Genomic DNA, 21,995 nt, shown 5'->3' with positions numbered 1-21,995 from the left:
CGGAGGAGAAAAAGAAACGGGGGGGGGGGGGGGGGGGGGGGGTAGCAGACTAGGTGACCTTACGGTCGTATATAGCTTCTCGACGGTACAGGCGAAAAAGAATATAATCTCTCTCTCTCTTGAAGAGTTTCGGATAGGATGATAGCTGATTCAATGGACTGAATAGATATTTAAAGCGTTGCTGCTGAGACACAAGACCCAAATTTACAGATGATAACGCAAGTATAGTATAGCAGGATATCCACTGATGTGATGTACAGGATGGAACGTCGCATTTCGTTTCAGAATTCTGCAACAAAAATTAATAAACTAGTGATACAAATCAACCATAAACCCAATCATTAAGAATAGATTGATCTGGGGATCCCCAGAATCGATTCAACCCAGTGGTTCTCAACCGCCAAATATGTTAGATTTTTCCTATTCCAAGAGCATGAAGTCCATTAGAGAAAGGAACATCAAATTTCAGATTGAATCGGATTTTTCTGCATGGTGTCATAATATAGAGCTCATAGTCTACTTTGGTCTTGATGTCCGTCACAACGCTGCAAGTGTACGGAACGAAATATCCTACACCTCTTTTAGCAACAGTTATACGGAAAAGCTACAAGACTATCACAAAAAGATATTTAAATTTGGACTGTACAATTTAGCAATCTTCAGCAGTGGAACAGAGGAACTAGAAAACTGATAAGCTGCCGGTATTTCTTTCAAAAGCAATCAAACAGAAGTTGGTGGCAGAACCCTTGCAGAAACTTCATTAGCACCACATATTATATCAAAAGACATTAAATGTTGTTCCAAATATATAGTTTTTATTTGCATACATTAGTCCTATATGCAATTTAAGTTGCAAGGTGTGCAAGATCAAAAAGGTTGAGAAGTGACAACCGCTGATTTAACTGCCATAATATTCCAGCTATTGAGTATAATGTCGACAAAATGCACAGTTGATAAAATGGCAGGATGATCTTTACTGTAGCATAGTAGCCTACCTCAAGCCATAAACAGTTGATTCGCTCAACACACAGACAACAATATATTTAGATGGATTTCAATCCTTCATTTGATAAAGCTCACCAGAATCAGACAAACTTACCCATGCATGCTGAGGAGAGGTCCTGGCTGTGTTGCAAGGGTTTGACAAAACCTTTTAAACTTTGATGCAGTTTCCAGAGTTTTTATCACAGCTTTTCCCAATTGCCTCATCCTGACGATACAGTTAACTTATCCATCATGAGGGAGTGGCCGACATCAAGTCGATTGATGTGATAAATAGTCCTGTTTTGTATCTTCAAAAGTTTCAGTGGCCAGCAAATGCTATATTTTGTGTCCGTCATTCTTTACAGTTCACTGCAACGGAGGTATCTTTCCAGTATAGTGGCATTTGATTGCCAGTCATTAACAAACATATTTATGTGTCACTAGTAGCCTATCGGTTCCGTATCTGTAAAGACAGATTGAATTTAAATGGTGCCTGGACTGTTATACAATTATGTTAACTTCTAACTACCATGTTCTGTATTGTAGCACTACCATGCTCCAAGGGTTTGTATTTTACGTAAAAGTCTAAAAATCATCCTGACTGTCTGACTGAAATGCAACTTCCATACTGTTACTTAGAGGCTGCAATTTTTGGTCATTTCACGCTATACAACTATATAACTGTCTTATGGCAAACCATGGGTATAGAACCGTTAGGCTCGTTCGATACTCCTTTCTTTCCTTTGTTCTGCATCATGTTACCTACAAATAGGAAAGTAGCACGGACAAACTATAATTATCAATTAACATATCACATAAAATCCTAACAGACGAAGTCACTCTAAACTGGCAGCAGTCACTGTACTGTACACTGTACAGTACAGCCTAGGACTTAGTTTATTATGCAGTTCTATAGCATCAGATCAGTCATCAATGCATAACGTAATCAATACTAAAATCTTCCTGAAATGTAATTCTCAACATTCTGCTACATCCTGATATACACTTACGCTTATCAATGTAGCAAAACATACTCGATAAGCGGAGATATTCCGAATACCAGCGATATATCGTACGGTACCGGCATACCGGTAGTGCCGGTAATAACCTGCAGCTGAAGCTACATACCGGTAACCAATACTGCTAAAAATCAACTACCTGAACATCACATGTGTCCTCTAGCTTTATAAACAATTATAAATATTGATATCATACGCATCCACCAGCAATCACAAACCAGAAAGGTAATTCCAAGTCTCCAAGTGTATAAACAGACAAAGCGCTGTCAACAATCCTATCTGAAGTGAGTGCGCAAAAATGACCCTACTTGTGTATGACCGTGATGACGCAATCGAAGGAGTCAGCCATCCCGGAGTTCTATATATCCCTGCCCAAAACCTTACCCTAACCCGAAACATAGCCCTGAAATTAACCCTTATTTATATTTTAACCTTACCCAACCATAAATCCAACCTACCCCGAATCCGTAATTTAACCCACATGCTCATGTGTCGCATGCTGTAGAGAGCGAGATAGTGTAATGGTTATGCGTCCGGCTTATCGAGCGGTAGGTCGTGTGTTCGATCCCCGGCCGGGTCGTACCAAAGACTCGAAAATTGGTATCCGCAGCTATCCTGCTAGGCGCTCAGCAATCACGGATAGCATGGAGGAGAAAAAAACCGGGGCCGTATCGCAACTCCGTCGTCAAAGCATCTCGATGATGCAGGCGATAAAGAATATCATATCTCTCTCTCTCTGTGTAATGTCACATGGTCATATGTCCACGGACCTCCCTGTGATGATCGACTAAATCAGTCGTGGATTCAACAATTTGGTGAAATATCTCAGGTTACCGCAAGCCCTTTACAGCACTGAGCTCTAGATATCGTCGTTGTGGAATCGGAGTAGCTTACGTCCATTTTACGTATTTTGTGAGAATCAACGCATGATTAACGTTCAAGCAATGTCACATACATAACCAACCATGGCCAAGATGTGGCAGAAAGAAATTGAAATGTATTTTCTCAAAATTTTAAAACATGGACAATATATTGTCCATGAGCTAATTGAAGTTGACAGTATAAAACATTTGACAGCAGCCATTTTCATCATAGCATCCGTATTCAAACTGCAACTAAAAGATTCTCACAGAAGGTACCACCACTGCATCTGAGGTATTGAGGTCACGCGTTGTCGCTTCTTAGCCCTTGTGAATTTTGTGACGCGATCAAGACAGAGGGGAATTTTCAGGGTAATTGTCAGCCAATCAGGTTTATTAATATTTTCGTCGTTTCAAAACATCACAAGACTGCGATACAATGAAAAGATAGGAAGATGTCGAAACAACTTGGAGTAGCCTTTGAGATCAGAATCCAAGAATGTGGAGGAACTTACGAACCACGGCGGTTCAGTTACGGTAGGTAGGCGTATGTAGTGGCGCTTATACAACTGCAGGACGGATATCCGCTGTGCGGCATTGTGAACTGAACATTCTGAGGTTGGAGGTTTGTGCAACAATTGTCCAGGTATACGTAGCGCCGATATGGCCGCGCACAGGATGTCTTGAATTTCGATACAATGAAAGATAGGAAGGTGTTGAAACCACTTGAAGTAGTATTTGAAATCAGATACCCACATGGGCAACGACGATAGGCTAAAGAGGAAGTATGCACAGGCACACCGCATGAAAGTAATAAAAAAGGGCAAGTGATAAACTGAGGTGGTAATGTGTCCGAAGACAGGGAAGATATATCTAATGGTGGTCGCGTAATCTCGAGCGCTGACCAGTACTTATACTACGATACGACTTGCTATACTTGCGCATAGCACGAAAGAGATCTTCAGGTTATCATATATATAGTCGGCTGTTCGATTATATGTAGCCTACCTATCAATGTACAATGTACATCGTACAGCGTTACTATGTGTACCGTACTATAATTTTCATCCGCATTTCATTGACACGATCATTATATAGATTTGTATAATGGGATGCATTGACCAGATTGGAAGATACCTCACCAACCGTAATGTACGATATATCAATGTCCATTGTCCACCCCGGTCTATATCGAATCAATTAATGTAAACTTCCCATTCTTGTAATCCACTTGAATTAGGTTGGAACTATAACCGGAATAAGAACTTCTTCGCCGGTCGCAAAAGTTATCTAAACGGGTTGCACAGTTTATATAGATATATCTATATAGAAGATATGCGGAAACTAGAAATCGCCAAGTTTATGTATCAGTTTCACTGCGGTCGTTCCCCCTAATATTTCAATGACTTCTATTACCTCTGAATCAAAAGCGCACAAGTAGGCTGCAACACACGCGCGTCCAAGTCGACCAAATATCATATGATCGACCGAAAAGATCATCGCTCTATCAAATATGCCGGACCTGATGTGTGGAACAGTATCCCGCCGGCCATCCGACAGTCGACGAGCATGTCCACATTCAAGTCGAAATACAAGCAATTACTACTAAATAAATACAGTCCATCCTCAAGATTACCGGACCACGACTGACCTATCGATCTCGCTTCCCATGACATGCCGCCCTATTTCTTGTCGCTTTCTTTTTCTATGCTATCTTCTTTACATTCATTCAGTGTGCATGTGCATGCCCCCTCTTTACATCGCCTAGGCCAAGGTGGGTGTCAGATTCCATAAATTACTCCTTGTCGCTTCGACATCTTCCTGTCTTTTCATTGTATCGCATTTTTGTGGTGTATTGAACTGATAAAATTGCTAATAAACCAATGATGATATCCCAATCCCTGCTGTAGAGCTTTCGCTGAGAAGGGAATTGCGCTTGCTTTTTTCTATACTATCTTCTTGACTTTTCATTCAGTGTGCATGCCTATCCTCTTTACATCGCTTAGGCTAAGGTGGGTGTCTGATTCCATAGACTACTCCAAGTCGCTTCGACACCTTCCTACCTTTTAATTGTATCGCATTTTTGTGGTGTATTGAACTGATAAAATTGCTACTAAACCAATCAGGTCCGGCATATTTGATAGAGCGTAGATGTAGATGTAGCTGATAACAGTCGCGACATCAGGACGTTCTCAAAAGACCCCATATCACGGGAAATCGAATCTATAATCGTGAATCTTTGATGCTAGACTTGACTTGACAATGACTTCTTTACCTCGGAATCAAAAGCGCACAAGTACAACACACGCGCGTCCACGTCGTCCAAATATCATATGATCGACCGAAAAGATCATCGCTCTATCAAATATGCCGGACCTGATTTGTGGAACAGTATCCCGCCGGCCATCCGACAGTCGACGAGCATGTCCACATTCAAGTCGAAATACAAGCAATTACTACTAAATAAATACAGTCCATCCTCAAGATTACCGGACCACGACTGACCTATCGATCTCGCTTCCCATGACATGCCGCCCTATTTCTTGTCGCTTTCTTTTTCTATACTATCTTCTTTACTTTCATTCAGTGTGCATGCCTCCTCTTTACATCACCTAGGCCAAGGTGGGTGTCAGATTCCATAGACTACTCCTTGTCGCTTCGACATCTTCCTGTCTTTTCATTGTATCGCATTTTTTTGTGGTGTATTGAACTGATAAAATTGCTAATAAACCAATGATGATGAGACTTACCTATATTACAAAAGACATCGTTATCTGTAAAGAGTAGATGCAGTCCCGATATACGCACGTTTGTTATTCAGTTTACCGTCAGATGTCGCTCACGCGAAGGCTGCTTTGTTTTGTCATTCTCGAACCATTTTTGTTTGCAGTCTGTTTTCACTTGATTGTGGTTCTGCGTTTGCCGCCTTGAAATCCATAGTCTGGTAGCACGGGCCTATATGGAATCTCTGTCCATTTTTTGAAATAAATCCTGCGTGATGAGAGCTTTTCTATATAGAATAATTAAGGAATTAAACAGAAAATCCTGCGTGACGTTGCCACCAATTCCACTCCGGAGCACGGGGATAACATAGGAGTTTTTGAAAATAATTGAAAAATCAGATATGCATTAAAATGCTGATCGCAACCCGCCATGTGTGAGGTCCGTTCACGTTCTGTATGTGACTGTGTGCAATAGTCCACAAAGTCCGCGCGTGCAACGGTCAACAGAACGGTTTTGATAAATGATAATAATAATAATGACATTGAAAACCTTATGCAATAATTAACCAAACTGTAATTGATCGATCTGGTATGCTACGGAGCAGCTATAATATTGTTTTGGGAAGCAATGTGAACTTGAGACTTTTTTCATTGCCCCCGTTGCCGTTGCGATAGATGGCTTTTTTGATGCCCTCAACTAACCAAAGTTGTTCATTAGGGGCAATTACCTTATTTCCTGCGATTATGAACGTTTTTCTCTTGTGATAAGATTTCTTTGACAATAGAACTCATTTGGTAAACTAATTTCCTTAACCAATGAATCTGTTTTCACACTCCTATGAAGCTGGTTTATTTGTATGGAGGGGCCCTACTCGAATCACTGGCCGTTTTACCTGATATATCAGGTGAGCAGCGATGATTCTCCAAGTTGAAGAAATTTATTAAAAAATAATTGAAAAATAAAACATAGTGTGAGCACAGGACACCGATTCCATACAGGGTGAGGGGCGAAAATGTTGATGTATCGAGATTGAGTCATCTCATCAATAGCCTAACGGCTCCTTAGTATCCCTATCAGACTTGGGTGACTAGTAATTCTAGTTGTCTAATTAGACTAATTAAGAGCAAAATGCCGGTAATCTAATTATAATCAAATTTGTGGAAAGTTTCTGTTTTAATTTTAATTATATCTGATTTCTAGTTTTGCTGTGAATGCTTCAGCAGAACTGTATATTGCGAAACGAGCCAAGGTTGCTGTACGTACATTTGTTATATTATTGTTGGCTATCAATTGATGAAGTGATTTTGATTCAATGTCGAAGTCTTCGCGAATTCAGTAATTCTAATCTAATTTGGAAAAGACTAGCTTATAATTCTAGTTTAATTTGGAAAATGAACTGTAGCTGTAATTCTAATCTGATTTGGAAAAGCTAATTGTCCAAACTTATCCCTATTTTCCAAGCACCTAATCATGTTCCTAATCACTGATATAGATTGATAATTACTGATTTCCTAATTACTGATATAGATATACTAAGAATGTGTTGTTCTTTGAAGTCAAAAGCTGCTGCTCAATTTTTTCATCGTAAATATACAGGTTTTCAATCTCAGCTCTTCAAATTTGTCTAGTAGCGTACATTCATATTGAAATAAACCTGAATATTATCGGCTGACGCAACTACTAGTTGCTGACGGTTACCCCTGACAAGTGTCAGGCAAATTTATTCCGGTTGATTTCAATATTAATATACCATTCAGTTCTCTACCTCCAAGAAGCCCTTCATATTTTTCTTTTTAAAGGCATTGATGCAGTGTAATATCAACGGCATTATTAAAAGTTGCTCATAGCAAGATTGTGTGCAGTTCTGGGATGCGATTAAATGGGATATATTGCCGATCCGGTGTGAGGTTCTCCTGAATGCTGAAGTCTCGGAATTCACAAAGATGACGTACTTACCAAAATTCTGTCTTCCTGTTTTCGTTTGGCTCATCGTTGGATCAACGATGGCGGATGAAGCGAAAGTGATCAAAATTGACAATGTTGAAGATTCCAAAATTGGTGTCATTCATGAAAATGCACAGAAAAATTTACCAAAATATCCGAGCTCGAACCAAGCCATCCCGCTTGCTCTTTCTATCGATAAAGGGAGTTACACCTGGTAAGATTCACAACAACATATGTATACTAGCTTCCAATCTGTAGTTTCTAGAGGAAAACTAACAGTAACTAAGCCTACTGTTTTTCTAATAGTTCTAGTTGTGGATCTATAAAAAATTTAGTTGCAAAACAACTAGAAAACACATGAAAAAGCCACCTCAGAATAATTGCTAGAGGTGTGCGACCCATTGACTAAATTTACTTTTTGAAACTGCTTACTTGAGTACTTTCAAGATCTTTATTCTCTACTTCTAGTGGTAGTAATTTGATTTGTATTTGAAATCGCTACTTTTACTTGCAATTAATAAATATATCTACTTGAGAAGCAATGCTGACTACTTTGACCACCTCTGTTGACATTTTGCAAATACACAAGTGAACTAGAACTAGAACAAGTTTTCACAACTCGTTAACTTGAATTAATCAGTTTTCAAAACACGCAGCTATAGTTCTAGGCAGGGCTGTGGAGTCGGTAAATTTTACCACCGACTCCGTCTCCGACTCCACACATTTCCAATATACCGACTCTGACTCCTGGGTCTTTAAACGTACCGACTCCGACTCCCGATTCCGACTCCTGCATTATTACCAATTTACTTCGAAAATTATATGCCATATTGTCGGTTGAATGACTATCATACAACCATTAAACATATGCAAACATTTGATTAACGGTGGCATGCTAAATTGTTTCATTGTGGCACATCTCGAATTATCCACTATTCAATTAACATGAAAAAAAGATTGCTAAATATCCTTCCTTTTTTAAGTTTTTATGACATGGACTCTCTAATATCCTGAAATGTATGAATCATTCAAATATGACAGATATCCAATCCTGTATAATAAAAATGTAGATGAAAAATTCAAGTGTAGCTCTTGTGTATGAGTCAGCAACTAATAAAGAGATTGAACCTACTAATTTTGTCATTGCACACTATACTGATTACAAGCACACACACTCTTACTACTAATAGACATTGGTAATAAATGGAATTTAGTTAAGTAGTCAAAGACCATAGCCTATGTCTAGTCTACATGTACTTAATCAAGTATTCAAGGATTAGGACTTGCAGTCTTTCCTAATCATTTGTTCGACCCAAACAGCTAAGCTACACTAGAAATATTTTAATTTTGTCAAGTAGGAAGCATCGTTTGGTCAAATTTACATCATTTTTACAAAACCAGCCGATGCATTTGCTCTGTCACAGTACTTATCATGGTATAATTCCAAAAATTGCATCAATTTTGACTGCATCGCGAAAACGCATATTGCGATTTTCTTCCCCTGTGCAACTGAGTTGTAATTTGCAAGTAATGTGTAATTTTATCTATATCAGGGGTGGGCAACTTTTTCGTCCAAAGGGACACATGAGATTTACGAACCATTGCGCGGGCAACTGAATGTTGATAACCTTTTTTAGTCGTCCGATAGGAGCGAACCGAATTAGATAACATTGCAAACAAGACTTATATTAATACGCTCTAAAATTGATAACAATATGTCATGCAACTGTGCAGTGCGCAATCAGGTCCCGGTCGCGCGAAGCGCGAAATTTTTTTGCAAGATAATGACTGAATTATATCAATAAATATGTTGCTAACATAGATTGGGGGTCGCATCTGTATACCACCGGGCTCATTTGGCAAGGACAGGATTATTCGACGTTTAGACATAGCAAAATCGACGGTATCAGTGAACATGCCTCTATCATTTTATGCAAATGTTTTTTCGACGATCTCGCTGCGAGTGCACAAGCAAAGCCGCATGTTGTACGACACGTTATCTCCTAATTGCGAATATAATTAGACTCAATTCTGTGAATAATATGTATTTATAATTTTCAGAAGTGGGCTCAAATACTGAATGCGAGAAATCTAGGGACAATGAATCGTGCGAAGTACCGAGAAAAATTTCAAGTCAAATAAATCTGCTATGAAATATTCTACTCTATGGTCATATACGAAGATCTGGGATAAATATGGCTGGCCCCTGGATACGTCAATGCGTCAGAACTGTTGTTTTAGTCATCATCAAATTTCGCGGTCATGCTAATCAAATATTGGTTGGCCTTGCAATTGTACCTGATGTCATAAATAATTTCGAGAATTACCTCGCAGGCCACACCTAACCTTCTCGTGTGCCAAATTTGGCCTGCGTGCCACTGGCTGGCCGCACCTGATCTGTAGGCCTATGGTTAAATATTAACAGTGATTGGTGGTACATAAAAATTATATTGAAAAAATTCTTTGAAAGCAAATGTTTTCATGATAGAGAAGGTGGAGTCGGAGTCGAGGTCAGGGTCATTCTGACAAACTCCGACTCCAGTCAGTATTTTCCCCACGACTCCGACTCCAGCTATTATAGTTTTCACGACTCCGACTCCATCAAGCGAAAATTACCCCGACTCCGACTCCACAGCCCTGGTTCTAGGACTACTCATTATTCAAAACTGAACTAGAACTACTTATTTTTCGAAACTCACAACTACAGCTAAAATTACTCACTGTGTCAAACTCAACTACAACTATCTCTTTTCAAAATCTGCAACTAGAACTAATCAGTTTTCAAATCTCGCTACTACAACTAGAACTATACTCGTTATTCAAAACTCAACTAAGTTGAATCTAGTTGGTTGCGCTTAGTTAGTTTAAAACGGTCGTAAGTTCTAGTTTCGAGTCTTGCATTTTGAAAATCCGGTAGTTTGTGCAAGTCTGTTTAGGCAGCATGTTCAACTTTATTGTGTAAAACTTTACGACTTCCCTATTTTCAGGGCATTTTCGGTTCTGGATTCTTCTCGAGTGTCGACTTTTATCATTGCGATTCTGCTGGTCGTCTACGGAAGTTTTCGGTGAGATTTTCCTGTAAAACTTTTTTGCATGTTTCATTATTCCTGCTCGCATGAAACCGCAATGCAATTATTAGGTAGATGAGTCTTTCAACGCGATATCGTCAGATTTATGATAACAAACATATTGATGGTATCAGGCAGAGTTGGACAACTAGAAAATATTTAGTTTTTTCAATTAGATTGAAATTAGAATGACTGAATCCCCAAAAATAATGGAAATTGAATTCAATTCCGATTTAAAAAGAACTACAACAAAAATCAAGTATTTCTGTCTGTACAGCGAGCTTGACTCGTTTCGCACGATGCAGTTTTCCTGTAGCATTTGCCGAGAAAGCAGAAATTCGATGACCATTTCAGTGTATTTGCTAGAATTTATCAATCTAGATCAGGGGTGTCAAACATACGGCCCGCCAAGCCATTTTATCCGGCCCGCGTACCAATTCTGAATTGACTGATATCTATTTATATTATCAATAACATTTATAACAAATGTTGAGATTTTTTGTAGGAATTTCTTCCATTAAATTGTCCCTCAAGACAGCAAATGTAGAGCATGTCCATAGGCCACATTGTTACCACTCCACTGTTGTGTTGTGGGTTCTTTCTAGTTACCACTGGGAAGAAGTCGGTTGAGGCATTTCGAGAAGGCATTGGGTCCACACTAAGTTTAGAGTTTAACTGAAAAATGAAACAAGAAACGTAGTTATTCGCAGAAACGAAATGGCCAATGCGAAACCGTGTAGAATACAGTGGTTATAGAAAAATACAATGCAACTATCTGTGGTTGCAATGTCGTGTCACTTCTTACTCCAAAGGTGCCCAGCCTACAGAGAAACCCGAATCGCCATTGTTCGCGAATCAAGCTGTTGCTACTTGCTAGAATAAACCCCTATGATCCCGGGTACAATGCAACATACTATTAGCTGTATATACTAGATAATAAAGTACTAAAGTGAAAAGTTAGGGCATGATTTTGGAATCAGTTGACTGGTGCGGCCCGCGAGCGATTTGCAGGTTTGAATCCGGCCCGCGACGCAATTTGAGTTTGACACCCCTGATCTAGATGTTCAAGTCAAGTAGCGATTCTGACAGTTTTGCTTGTTTGACCATCATTGTGTTTGTCTTGTGACGTCATGATGCTTAAAGTGTTAGCAGACTGCAAACATGCTAGAAAACAACAAGGTGAAACAAGACCAGTCCCTATTCCAGTTTTGGTTTGAAATCTGCATTATCAGCAAACGATGACGCGTTTGTACGATGCGTTTGCATGTTTGCTAATGTCAAAGTGATCCTCATTTGTTAACCAGATTCAGTTTATTCAAAATACGGAACGAAACACGATAGCTTACGGTGGTGGAGATTAAGGCTGAATTCTGCATCAAATATTAGGCTTCGAGTCGAGTATTCGAGCATCACTCATCAAGTCATAAGAGTATGAATTGTTTGGAAAATTCAAATGTGCACCTTTTATGTGACCACAAAGATATAATAGCAGTTCTACATCACACTGAAGATAATTTGGTATTTTTTCGACCATACCTTTTTCATTACACTTCGTTGACAAGGCCGTGAGTTGATGACGACTTCACAGATATGTTATTTCCAGTAACGGGTGTAGCTTTGCAACACATGTTTTGTATGCTGTGATGCGACCAGTCTAGATTTCGAGGCTTCACAGTGGTAAATTGTATCAAAACTATAATTGTCTTTGATAAATTAACTCTTAATGGCAAGGATCGTGAAATTCCAGTACTAAAAAAAACTCGAGTCGAATCATTAGAACTATTGCTTGATTCAGATTTGAGTACCGGTATTGAAACCATAGTGCCCAGTGATGCAGCAGCATTGCAAACCAAACAAGACAATTATTGGTATGTAGCCCACAAACTGACTTCCTGCGATTGAAATAATTCGATCCGTCTTCCTGAAAACAATTGTGCTATCACAAGGGAAATCCGTCGACCCACTGAAACATCTTTCTGTTATGCAGCTCGATCAATTTGGACCAAAATCAGCGCGAAGCGAATAAAGAAAAGAACACAGAAGCCGGAAAAGATTCGGCGAGTAAGCTCTGGTTGCAGACTCGTACAAACTACTGGATTTTCAAAATGCGCTGACTAGATTTAGGACTACCCACTTTTCAAAATCCACTACTAGGACTAGAACTAACGATCTTTAACTAGATTCAATTCTGAAACAACTCGGAATCCGATCGGCTGAAATGAGAGATGTTTCGATCCCAAAACCCCACTTATTTTCTAGATACATGGCAATGGTAACCTTCTCAAGTTTAACTAGAACTGCTCACTTTACAAAACTCACAATTGCAGCTAGAACTAGAAGTCTACTACAATTACAGCTAGAACTACTCTCCTCACAGAACCTGCATTTAAAACTAGAACTACTCACTTTTCAAAACTAGAACTAGGACTACCTTCCTTTCAACCCGCAACTAGAATTAGAACTATGGTACTCTACTTTCAAAATTTGCAACTAGAACTAGGCCTACTATCTATAACTATAACTGGAACCACGGAAAAACTAGTAGTTAGTTGACCGTCCACTAAGTGAATTGGTAGTTTGTACAAGTCTGATTTGATATTCTGTCCAAATCCCAATCCTGTACCAACTGAAATTTTTTCAAAAGTGTTATGAAAGTAATAAATGATTAAAAATTTTGTTTCCAAATCCGCATGTTAACAGATTTTTATTTTCAGGTGGATTTCAAACCCTCGATTCAACGCAAGCGCTCTGTCTCCCGATCGGAGCTTCCATTTCTCTCCTCATTATGTTTTTTTTCTTCGATTCGATGCAAATCGTCTTTGCTATTTGCACTGCAAGTAAGAACAACGTTTACACTGAGAGGTGGTCAGTACCAAAGTACTTCTACTTCTTGCAACTACTCCGGTAGATTTTGCCTACTTTACTACTTACTCCAGTGGTTAGGTTTTTAGGTATAAACTACTTGCTTTTTACGTTCTGTCAAGTAGTTAGAATTATTCACTTTTCAAAATGTGTAACTACAACTAGAACTGCTCGCTTTTCAAAACTCGCAACTGGGACTACTCACTATTCAAAACGACTAAAACTGATCACTTTTCAAAATGTGCCACTAACTACAACTACTCGCTTTCCAAAACTCGGAACTAGAACTAATCAGTTTTGAAAACTTGCAATTAGAACTACTCACTATTCAAAACTCAACTAGAACTAATCACTTTTCAAAATGCGCCACTGCATTTAGAACTACTCGCTTTCCAAAACTGGAGACTAGAACTAGTCAGTTTGGACATCTTGCAATTAGAACTACTCACCGTTAAAAACCTGCGACTAGGACTTGCTCGTTTTTCAAAATTCGTAACTAGAATTAGAACCTCTCAACTTATCCAGTAGTTAGTTGACCTAACAAGTCTCACCCTTCTCGAATTTCAGTTCTAGCTGCCTCTGCGTTTGCGTTCCTCATGCTACCGATGTGTCAATACGTGATGCGTCCGTGCGCGCACAATAAAAAGTGAGTCACCTGACAGGCGACTCCAAAAAGTGCACCTTTTGCATTACATATGTTACATCACAGAATCTCATTTGGAATCGTGGGGAGGTACACTCCTGCGGAACTACTGTCTCTGGTGTTGGCAATCTCGTTTGTGTCGGTTTGGGTTATGACCGGACATTGGATTCTGATGGACGGTAGGAATTTAGACTTGGATGGCTAGAAAATTTTCAGCTTTTTCATATTCGATTAGAATTAGGATTATAGCTAGGGTTAGTCAAGTTTAGTTAGTCTATTTTTTTTTCAAATTAGACTACAATTAGAACTATAGTTTTTTCACAACTAAATTAGTAATAGAATGATAGCCACATTTTTTTTCAAAGTAGATTAGAATTAGTAATACTGAATTGGTGAAAACTTGGAAATGAATTTTAATTCCGAATTTGCTAAAAATGCAGTAAAATCAAGTTGATATCAAAATTGAGTTGATTCTAATAAGCAACGGTAAATGTCTGCACGCCAATCTCGACTCGTTTCGCAATATTCGGTGCTCTTAAAATATGTAATTGCTAATCTGCTGTTCATGAGAATTGTCTAAAAAACTGCATTTTTATCACAGCACTCAGCATGGGTCTTTGTGTGTCCATGATCGCATTGCTACGATTACCGAGCCTGAAAGTGTCGTGCCTGCTCCTGTCGGGCCTACTCATTTATGACGTGTTCTGGGTTTTCTTCTCTTCCTATATTTTCAACGCGAACGTCATGGTGCAAGTGGCCACGGCAGAAGCCGATAATCCTGTGAGTTACAGATTTGCAGTGTTGTGACAATCTTCATTCGATATTTTCGTGACCAGGTGGGCATGGTGGCGAGACGGCTCAATTTGCAAATGGGTAAAGACGCGCCTCAGCTCTCGCTCCCTGGAAAACTTGTCTTTCCGAGGTCAGTTGGGTGTTCTTACTTGTAATGAGTTGCATTGAGTAGTGAGATGTGATTTTTCGAGTAATGAAATGAAAACAAGTTAATTTATACACGATAATGTTAGCGCTGGATGGGAGGTGATATGAACTGATCTGAGGCCTTATTTACCCAGGGTTGTAATCAAGTCACAAGTCAATCTCACTTTTATAGTTTTGACTCGAGTCATTTTCAATTCGCCACCGAGTCAAGTCCAAGTCATTGTGTTGACTGCTCAGTTTTCAGTTAGAGTCTTGTTAAACCCACGTTTTATATTTCTCTTTGGTGATCCCGAATGGTTAGCATTTATAATATACTCATTTTTCTCACTTTCAGCAGTTTCTGGTCGCATTTTCAAGCACCAGTACCAATGGACGAAATCCCAATAGTGTGGTTACTTTACTATTCTCCGAAATTATAATGAAATGTCGGTCTTGGCCGTCTGAGTCTTGAGTCAAGTCATTTCCGTATTTTGAGAAAATAAGTCAAGTCGAGTCATCAGAAAACGGTGACTCGAGTCAACGCAACCCTGTATTTAAATCACAAGCAGGATATAGCCTATGTCGCTCACTGTCATAGATTTTTCCGTGGTATACGTAGGATAAAACAATATCTCAAAAGTGAGAGCTAATTCAGCAAAGGTGACGGCATTTTCAGACTCGGCGCCGTTGCTAAAGTCCTGCATCGATCTGGTATATCATTCCTTTTGAAAAATGGGCCTGTGTGAGTGCAGCTGATTGGTCGGGCTCTGGGCATGAGTGATCACGGATCAGATTGCTCATTAGGGCTGTTCAAGAAAAAACTTTTTCTTCCAAATTTACTGGCTACTTGGTAAAATTGTTAGGTTGGTTAAAAAAAACCTGCACACCAACTTTGGCTTCATTCCAACCAGTAGAAGCGAAGTTATCGCAGCAGTAAAAATTCTGATTCCATGATTTTATAATAAATAATTAAAGAGTTAGTCACCATAAATACTATTTTATTCAAATCCAAATATTTCTAGAGCAACAATTTCGCCTCTAATGGTTGGAATTGAGCCAAATCTGGTGTTCATCATATCTCTGTCAGCCTAACAGTTTTATGGAGTCGGCAGAAAAATTTTGAAAATTTTTTTTTTAATGATAAATTCAAGACTCTCGCTTCTACTGGTTGGAATTGAACCAAAGTTGGTGTACGGCGTTTGTTTTTTTAGCCAACCTAACAATTTTTTCAAGTAGCCAGTGAAATCTGAAGAAAAAGTTACTATTTGAACAGCTTTATAATGCTCATGCACTGGATTTTATCCTGTCTTAGCCCATACAAACTCATATTATATCAATACCTTGCCCTGTCTTTGTGTAGCTATGGAAGCGATCATTTCTCGATGCTGGGTCTCGGCGACATTGTGATGCCGGGCCTGTTGCTTTGCTTTGTACTGCGTTACGACAATTACAAGAAACAGAAACTGGAAGACGATGGATATGTGCCCCTGGCTGCCGGGAAACTCATCTACCGTGTTCGATATTTCCACTGCACCCTCATCGGTTACTTTATAGGTGAGAGCAACCGGATAATTGTATTTTTCTTATGAGAGTAGTTATAGTGAAATGTCAATAATACCATTGTAGTCTGATTTGTGAAATGTTTCCATGCTTTTATTTCAATTCTAATCATATTTCTGGTAACCCTGAAAATGCCACAAGAGAACTGAATCGTGTGGATAAGCAAAGCTTGCTCAATATCCATGCTTATTGCTTATGTAATTGAATAATTCTAATTTGAATCTAATTTGACTAAAAAAATATGTAGCTATACTTTTAATTCTAATTAATTCTAATTACATTTAGAAAAATTGTGTAGCTATGATTCTAATTCTAATCTGATTTTGGCAAAACTGTGTAGCTATAATGTTAATTGTAATCTCGTTTGGAAAAACTGTCTAATTTTGATCTAATTTATACAACTACGGCTATCATTCTAGATTTAATAGAATTTGAAATGCTGCGTAGCTAAAATTCTAATCGTATTCTAATTTGAAAAACTGTAGCTATCATTTTAGTTCTAATCGAATTTGGAAAAGCTGCAAGATATCATTCTAATTTTATTTGCTGAAAATTTTCTATGTAGCCTGACCAAATTTTGTGTCGGCAGGTCTGATCACGGCGACTATCGCGTCTGAAGTGAACCGAAACGCACAACCGGCTCTCCTTTATCTCGTGCCCTTCACGCTGCTGCCACTGGTAACCATGGCCTATTTAAAGGTGACTGGACTACTCGCACTATTACTTACGCAGATGGTTATGTTTTATGACTACTACAAAACAGTTTTATGAACACTTACTTTTTAATTACCTGACTATTACCACTGCTGGCCCTTTTATACTAGACCGGGGGTCTCAAACACGCGGCCCGAGAGATCATTTTGTGCTGCCCGCTTGGGCATTTTGGATTTTGAAGTATTCTACAATGTTCAACTGCCACATCTCTTTATTTGAGAACTTAAAATCGTCCCTAAAACTACTATAAAAACCTGAAACTACTACATAGCTATCTAAGCTGGTCGGTATGGAATTCTGTTGCGCACTTGATGTATAGTTTGTTACATGCTACTTCATCTTGGGTTCATGTTATTATCACCAGAGGTGGTCAAAGTAGTCAAGAAAGCTACTCAAGTAGAAGTAGAAGTAGCGACAACAAAGTCTACTCAAGTACGAGTAGAAGTACTTCTTCCATAAGCAACCTAAAACTACTTGAAGTAGAAGTAGGATTGACTGACTTTAAAAGTAATCAAGTAAGTAAGTAGTTGTGAAAACGATCCTAATTCGTCCACATGGATCGTGACAAGGTGCAAATTGAGCTATATGCGAAAGGTGACGAGCTTGATTCATATTGATGCATACCAACAGGCATCCAATTTTCGATAGCATATGCATTCATTCCTATCATGATAGTATTTATATGGAAATGCGATACTAATCCTCTGTATTCTCGAACAGCACGTTTTAGAAAATAGCATGGTACCGCACCATCCCCCATATTTTAAGGCCCGTAGTTTAGTCAAAGAGCAATACGTAAAAGTTATATAGGATACGGTGTAAACACTTTGCGCGATTAGTAAGCGCTAATAAAAAAGTTGGTGGACCGTAAAATTGCCGTATTGTGTAGCTTTATTTCCGGAAATTAAAGGCATTACTACACTTTTATACTTCAACATGTATGTTATCCAGACAAAAGAACTGATATCAATTATAACTCAAAGTATATGATACTGGGAATTAAAAGTGAAATGTTAATACTACTTCTAAAAGTGGAACATGTATTTCATGCCTTTGGTTCAGAAGGTTTCAAAGGTGGTATGCTAAAACAGCTCTAAAACTAAAAAAAGTCAGTGTCCACTTTTCCAGCTTAGGACACTCCATGGATATGCTAGATTACGATATGACAAGTAAATGCTAGATTGCGAAACATCAGTTTCAAACGTTATTATGAGCCATATATACTGTGATCAATTATTTCATATGGGCGAAGGGCGACAATATGGTGTAAACGGCAGCACGCCAACCCGCTACCTAAATTATGTTCACCCATACTTTCGTGAAACCATACTGGTCACTTCGCATCCACTGCGCGCGAAGCGCGACGAAAATTCTTGGCTTTACTCAACTTTTATGAAAATTAAATGTTGATACTCCGTGAGAACAGCCCCGAAATTTCTCAGGCTATCTTCCTGATTGGGAGATTGAACTACTTCTACTTGACAAACTGAAAATAGCGAAGAGTAAGTAAGTAGATCACAAAATATTGTGAAGTAGAAGTAGCGAAAATCGGATCTACTTGAGTAAGTACCAGAAGTAGAAGAAAACTACTTGAGTACTTGGAAAAAGTAGAAGTACTTCGTTACTGACCACCTCTGATTATCACCAATGAAAGGTGGCGAGGAAAGTAGTGGTATGCTACACAGCTGTAACATCAATGGATTCTTCGCCAATTGGGCATTTCTATTGCTATGGCACAAATATTTAAAAATGTGATTTCTTTCGTGCCAGGCGTGAATTCACAATAGTAAATCACATATTCACAATACGGTATGTGGTATGTCTGTCTGCAAGGTTCCATCAAACCAAGGCCAACTTGAAATGACATTGAATACCCCTATTTCTAGGAAATTGGCCGCAAGCAAATTTGAGTTGGAGACCTCTGTCCTAGACAGTCTGGATTTGGCAGTGTAACAGTAGGGTGAGCTACCGAAGTCAATGGCATCATGTAACAGTGGGGCTGTGTCGTGCTGGAGCAGTGTAGCTGAACGACTTGCTGATAGCTGGCTGTCTTACGCGTTGATTCCTTAACTCACACGAGTTCACTTGGTCGGATGTATTACAGAGAATGGCACGTTAGGCGCTGAGGTGAATCTCAGATCTCAAGGGCCGTCACAGAGAAACGTGGGTTTATCTACCCGAAAATGCGTAACAATGAATGTGATTGTAATGCTTTAGTCAATGAGAACGGGTTGGTAAAGTTCTAGCGAGAGGAAAAAGGCAGTACTCTAGCTAGGACTATGTTTGGCGTGACAATGCTTACGAAGCTTGCGCAACACTAGCAGAGATAGTAGAGTTCTACAAGTTGTCATGATATAGTAAAATCCTAATTCGAGCAAGGTATATTTCCTTCATAACAGATGCCTGGCGTTAGCTAGGGACATTATATTAAAAGGACCAGCGGTCTGCTACAGCAGTTAATTCCACTTTTTGGGAGTAACCAAGTTAATTTTGCCAATCGCACTACGTTATGTGTTTAGACTACTTCTACTTGAATTGTTAATTTTTGTATTTATTTTTATAATTGGCTCCCCGCTTTCCGAAACAGACTGATATAAATTTTGCGTTAAAACCTATTTCAGGGCGATCTCAAGCAGATGTGGAACACTCCCTTCAAGACTGTGACCCAGCGTTTCATGGAGGTGTGATTAATCGATCGATTGTGAGATCGCAACGAATAAATGTTTCCGCGAATATCGCGGACCCTCCTCCGACAAAGGGCCTTCAAGTTCGGAGCAGTATTACGGCTTCACAGACACTTGCCACATTGATAGGACCGGCGTCATCATTTTTTTATTGGTTTTTACTGCGATTTATTTTTTATCCATTTGTCATCGAACTGTAAACGGATGAAATGTTGCCGTTCTTCAAATGTCAGTCGTTCTATGCTTTCCGGGTCTAGTATGCTTTCTTACCCCCCCCCCCCCCAAAAAAAAACAGGACCGTCACCAATCAGGGTTTCAAATGATTGTCGAAATTTACGGCCTTTACAATTATCAATTGAGTCACTTTGTGTAATGACTCGACTTGTACTCGCATCATAGACCAAGTCCTACGACTTCAGTCAAAATATACGGCTCGATTCAAGTCCAAGGATACTTGAAAAATAGGCCCAGAAACATGTCTTTATTATCTGTTCGAATTGTGGTAAGAGTGAGAAAAATGAGTAAATTATCAAGACAAAATCAACGCTACCTCTGATCCTAAACTACTATTTATAAACGCCATCATGGGGAACGCTGATAGGTTTTAATATCGAGTTTTTGTGGATAAAAAAGCAGACTAGATTTGGCTTCCTCACCGTCCTGATTGCATGTTGATCATGAGCAATCAAAGAATGCGAAGGTCTTCTGTTGAGAGTAACTGCAGTCTACAGTTTGTTGTGAAATTTGTACCGAATGATATTTTCGCATCAACTACTGCATATTGAATTTGTTTGCCAAGCTGTCTAGCAGAGTTTTAAGTTGAGTTTTGGGATCAGTGCAACAGTAGCTTTCGATGAAGACCAGATTCAGTAAATTCTGGGCTCTAGAAGATAACTTTTGGATTGCCAGAAATCCTACAGTCGCTGACGCAAAATCAATTCTGAATACAGCCTCGGCGAAGCGGAACGAAGCTCCAAAATCGGTCGTTGCCATTCCATATTTACATTCTATACTTTTACGATCCACAATATTTGTTATTAACGTGTACTAATCGCGAAAAGTGATGAAACCGTATCCGATACAACTTCTACGTATTGCTCTTCGCCTAAAATTGGAGCCTTATAATATGGGGTAGGGCGCCATGCCATGACCGGGACGAAGTTAGCCATCAAAAATAAATATCAGAACTACTGTGTAGAATACCGCAGGTATCGGATGTATCATCAGGATCAAGTTTCCGGCCATGCCGCGGGGCAGCCATCGGCCACATACGATGTTTCGACGTAGGTTACGGTGAAATACTCATTAAATTGCCTTCAAATCAATAAAGCGTATAAATACTCGACTGATTTTATCGCATCACGTCATTTGTGAAACAACTAATAAAGAATATAAGCTCGACTAGCACCTCAACACTGTTAACTCAACACAGCTATCTCGCGAATGACTATCTCCATCATGAAATTTTCACAGCTGCAAGGTATCGCTCTGCTGCAAACGAAATTTCGCAAAATGTAGTTTTAGCACACAAAATCTGGATTTGACAAAACAAATATTGCTCCGACACGCTAAACGCCGTACCTCAAATGTCTCTAAACTATATGATACGCTCAACTAAACAGTCACTAAACTTAAAATCGAATCCAACTTCTCCAAACTAGAGACTGTGGCAATGAATGGCGTTCACATATGTATAGTTTGCAGGCAAATCTGACACCACACAAATTGTCAACTATCTCCAAGTGGCGCATTCAAATTTATCACGAAAAATATTCGACACCAATTTTCAGCGATATCCAAGTGGCGCAAGCTGTCCAACGGACCCGATACGCTGGACTGCACATGCACAGTCATAAAAATACAAATTTATTCACGAAAAATATTCGAAATTTTTCAAACTATACCCTGTATCAAGGAATGGTTCTCAAATACCTATAGATTACAGTTACGCCTAGCAGCACACCAATTTCCAGCGATATCCCAGTGGCGCAAGATGTCCAACGGACCGGATACGC

General features: G+C 39.2%; 2 protein-coding genes and 1 long non-coding RNA gene across 3 annotated transcripts in view; 1 reads left to right on the top strand and 2 right to left on the bottom strand.

The window, feature by feature from the left end:
• Window positions 1–21,995, bottom strand: part of LOC145445899 (lipoxygenase homology domain-containing protein 1-like) — a 251,303-nt gene that overhangs the window by 149,198 nt on the left and 80,110 nt on the right. The gene's annotated exons all lie outside the window — the stretch shown is intronic.
• On the top strand, window positions 7,185–20,252 carry LOC145447324 (signal peptide peptidase-like 3). Its single transcript, XM_080325749.1, has 11 exons — window positions 7,185–7,745; window positions 10,519–10,596; window positions 12,587–12,660; window positions 13,314–13,436; window positions 14,029–14,107; window positions 14,171–14,283; window positions 14,706–14,884; window positions 14,941–15,026; window positions 16,383–16,576; window positions 17,172–17,281; window positions 19,918–20,252. Exons 1-11 carry the CDS (start codon window positions 7,531–7,533, stop codon window positions 19,981–19,983), a joined length of 1,317 nt encoding a protein of 438 aa, XP_080181875.1. The 5' UTR covers window positions 7,185–7,530; the 3' UTR covers window positions 19,984–20,252.
• Window positions 13,383–13,971, bottom strand: LOC145447325 (uncharacterized). The gene is made up of 2 exons (XR_013917531.1): window positions 13,832–13,971; window positions 13,383–13,795 (listed from the first exon to the last, which is right to left on the bottom strand). It is a non-coding gene; the product is annotated as an uncharacterized LOC145447325 (long non-coding RNA).

Source organism: Botryllus schlosseri, chromosome 9, assembly GCF_051294905.1.
Source record: "Botryllus schlosseri isolate E-star chromosome 9, Bs_hap1, whole genome shotgun sequence".
Lineage (NCBI taxonomy): Eukaryota > Metazoa > Chordata > Ascidiacea > Stolidobranchia > Styelidae > Botryllus > Botryllus schlosseri.
Note: the sequence above shows the minus strand (reverse complement) of the source record. Positions and strands in the feature narration are given on the sequence as shown.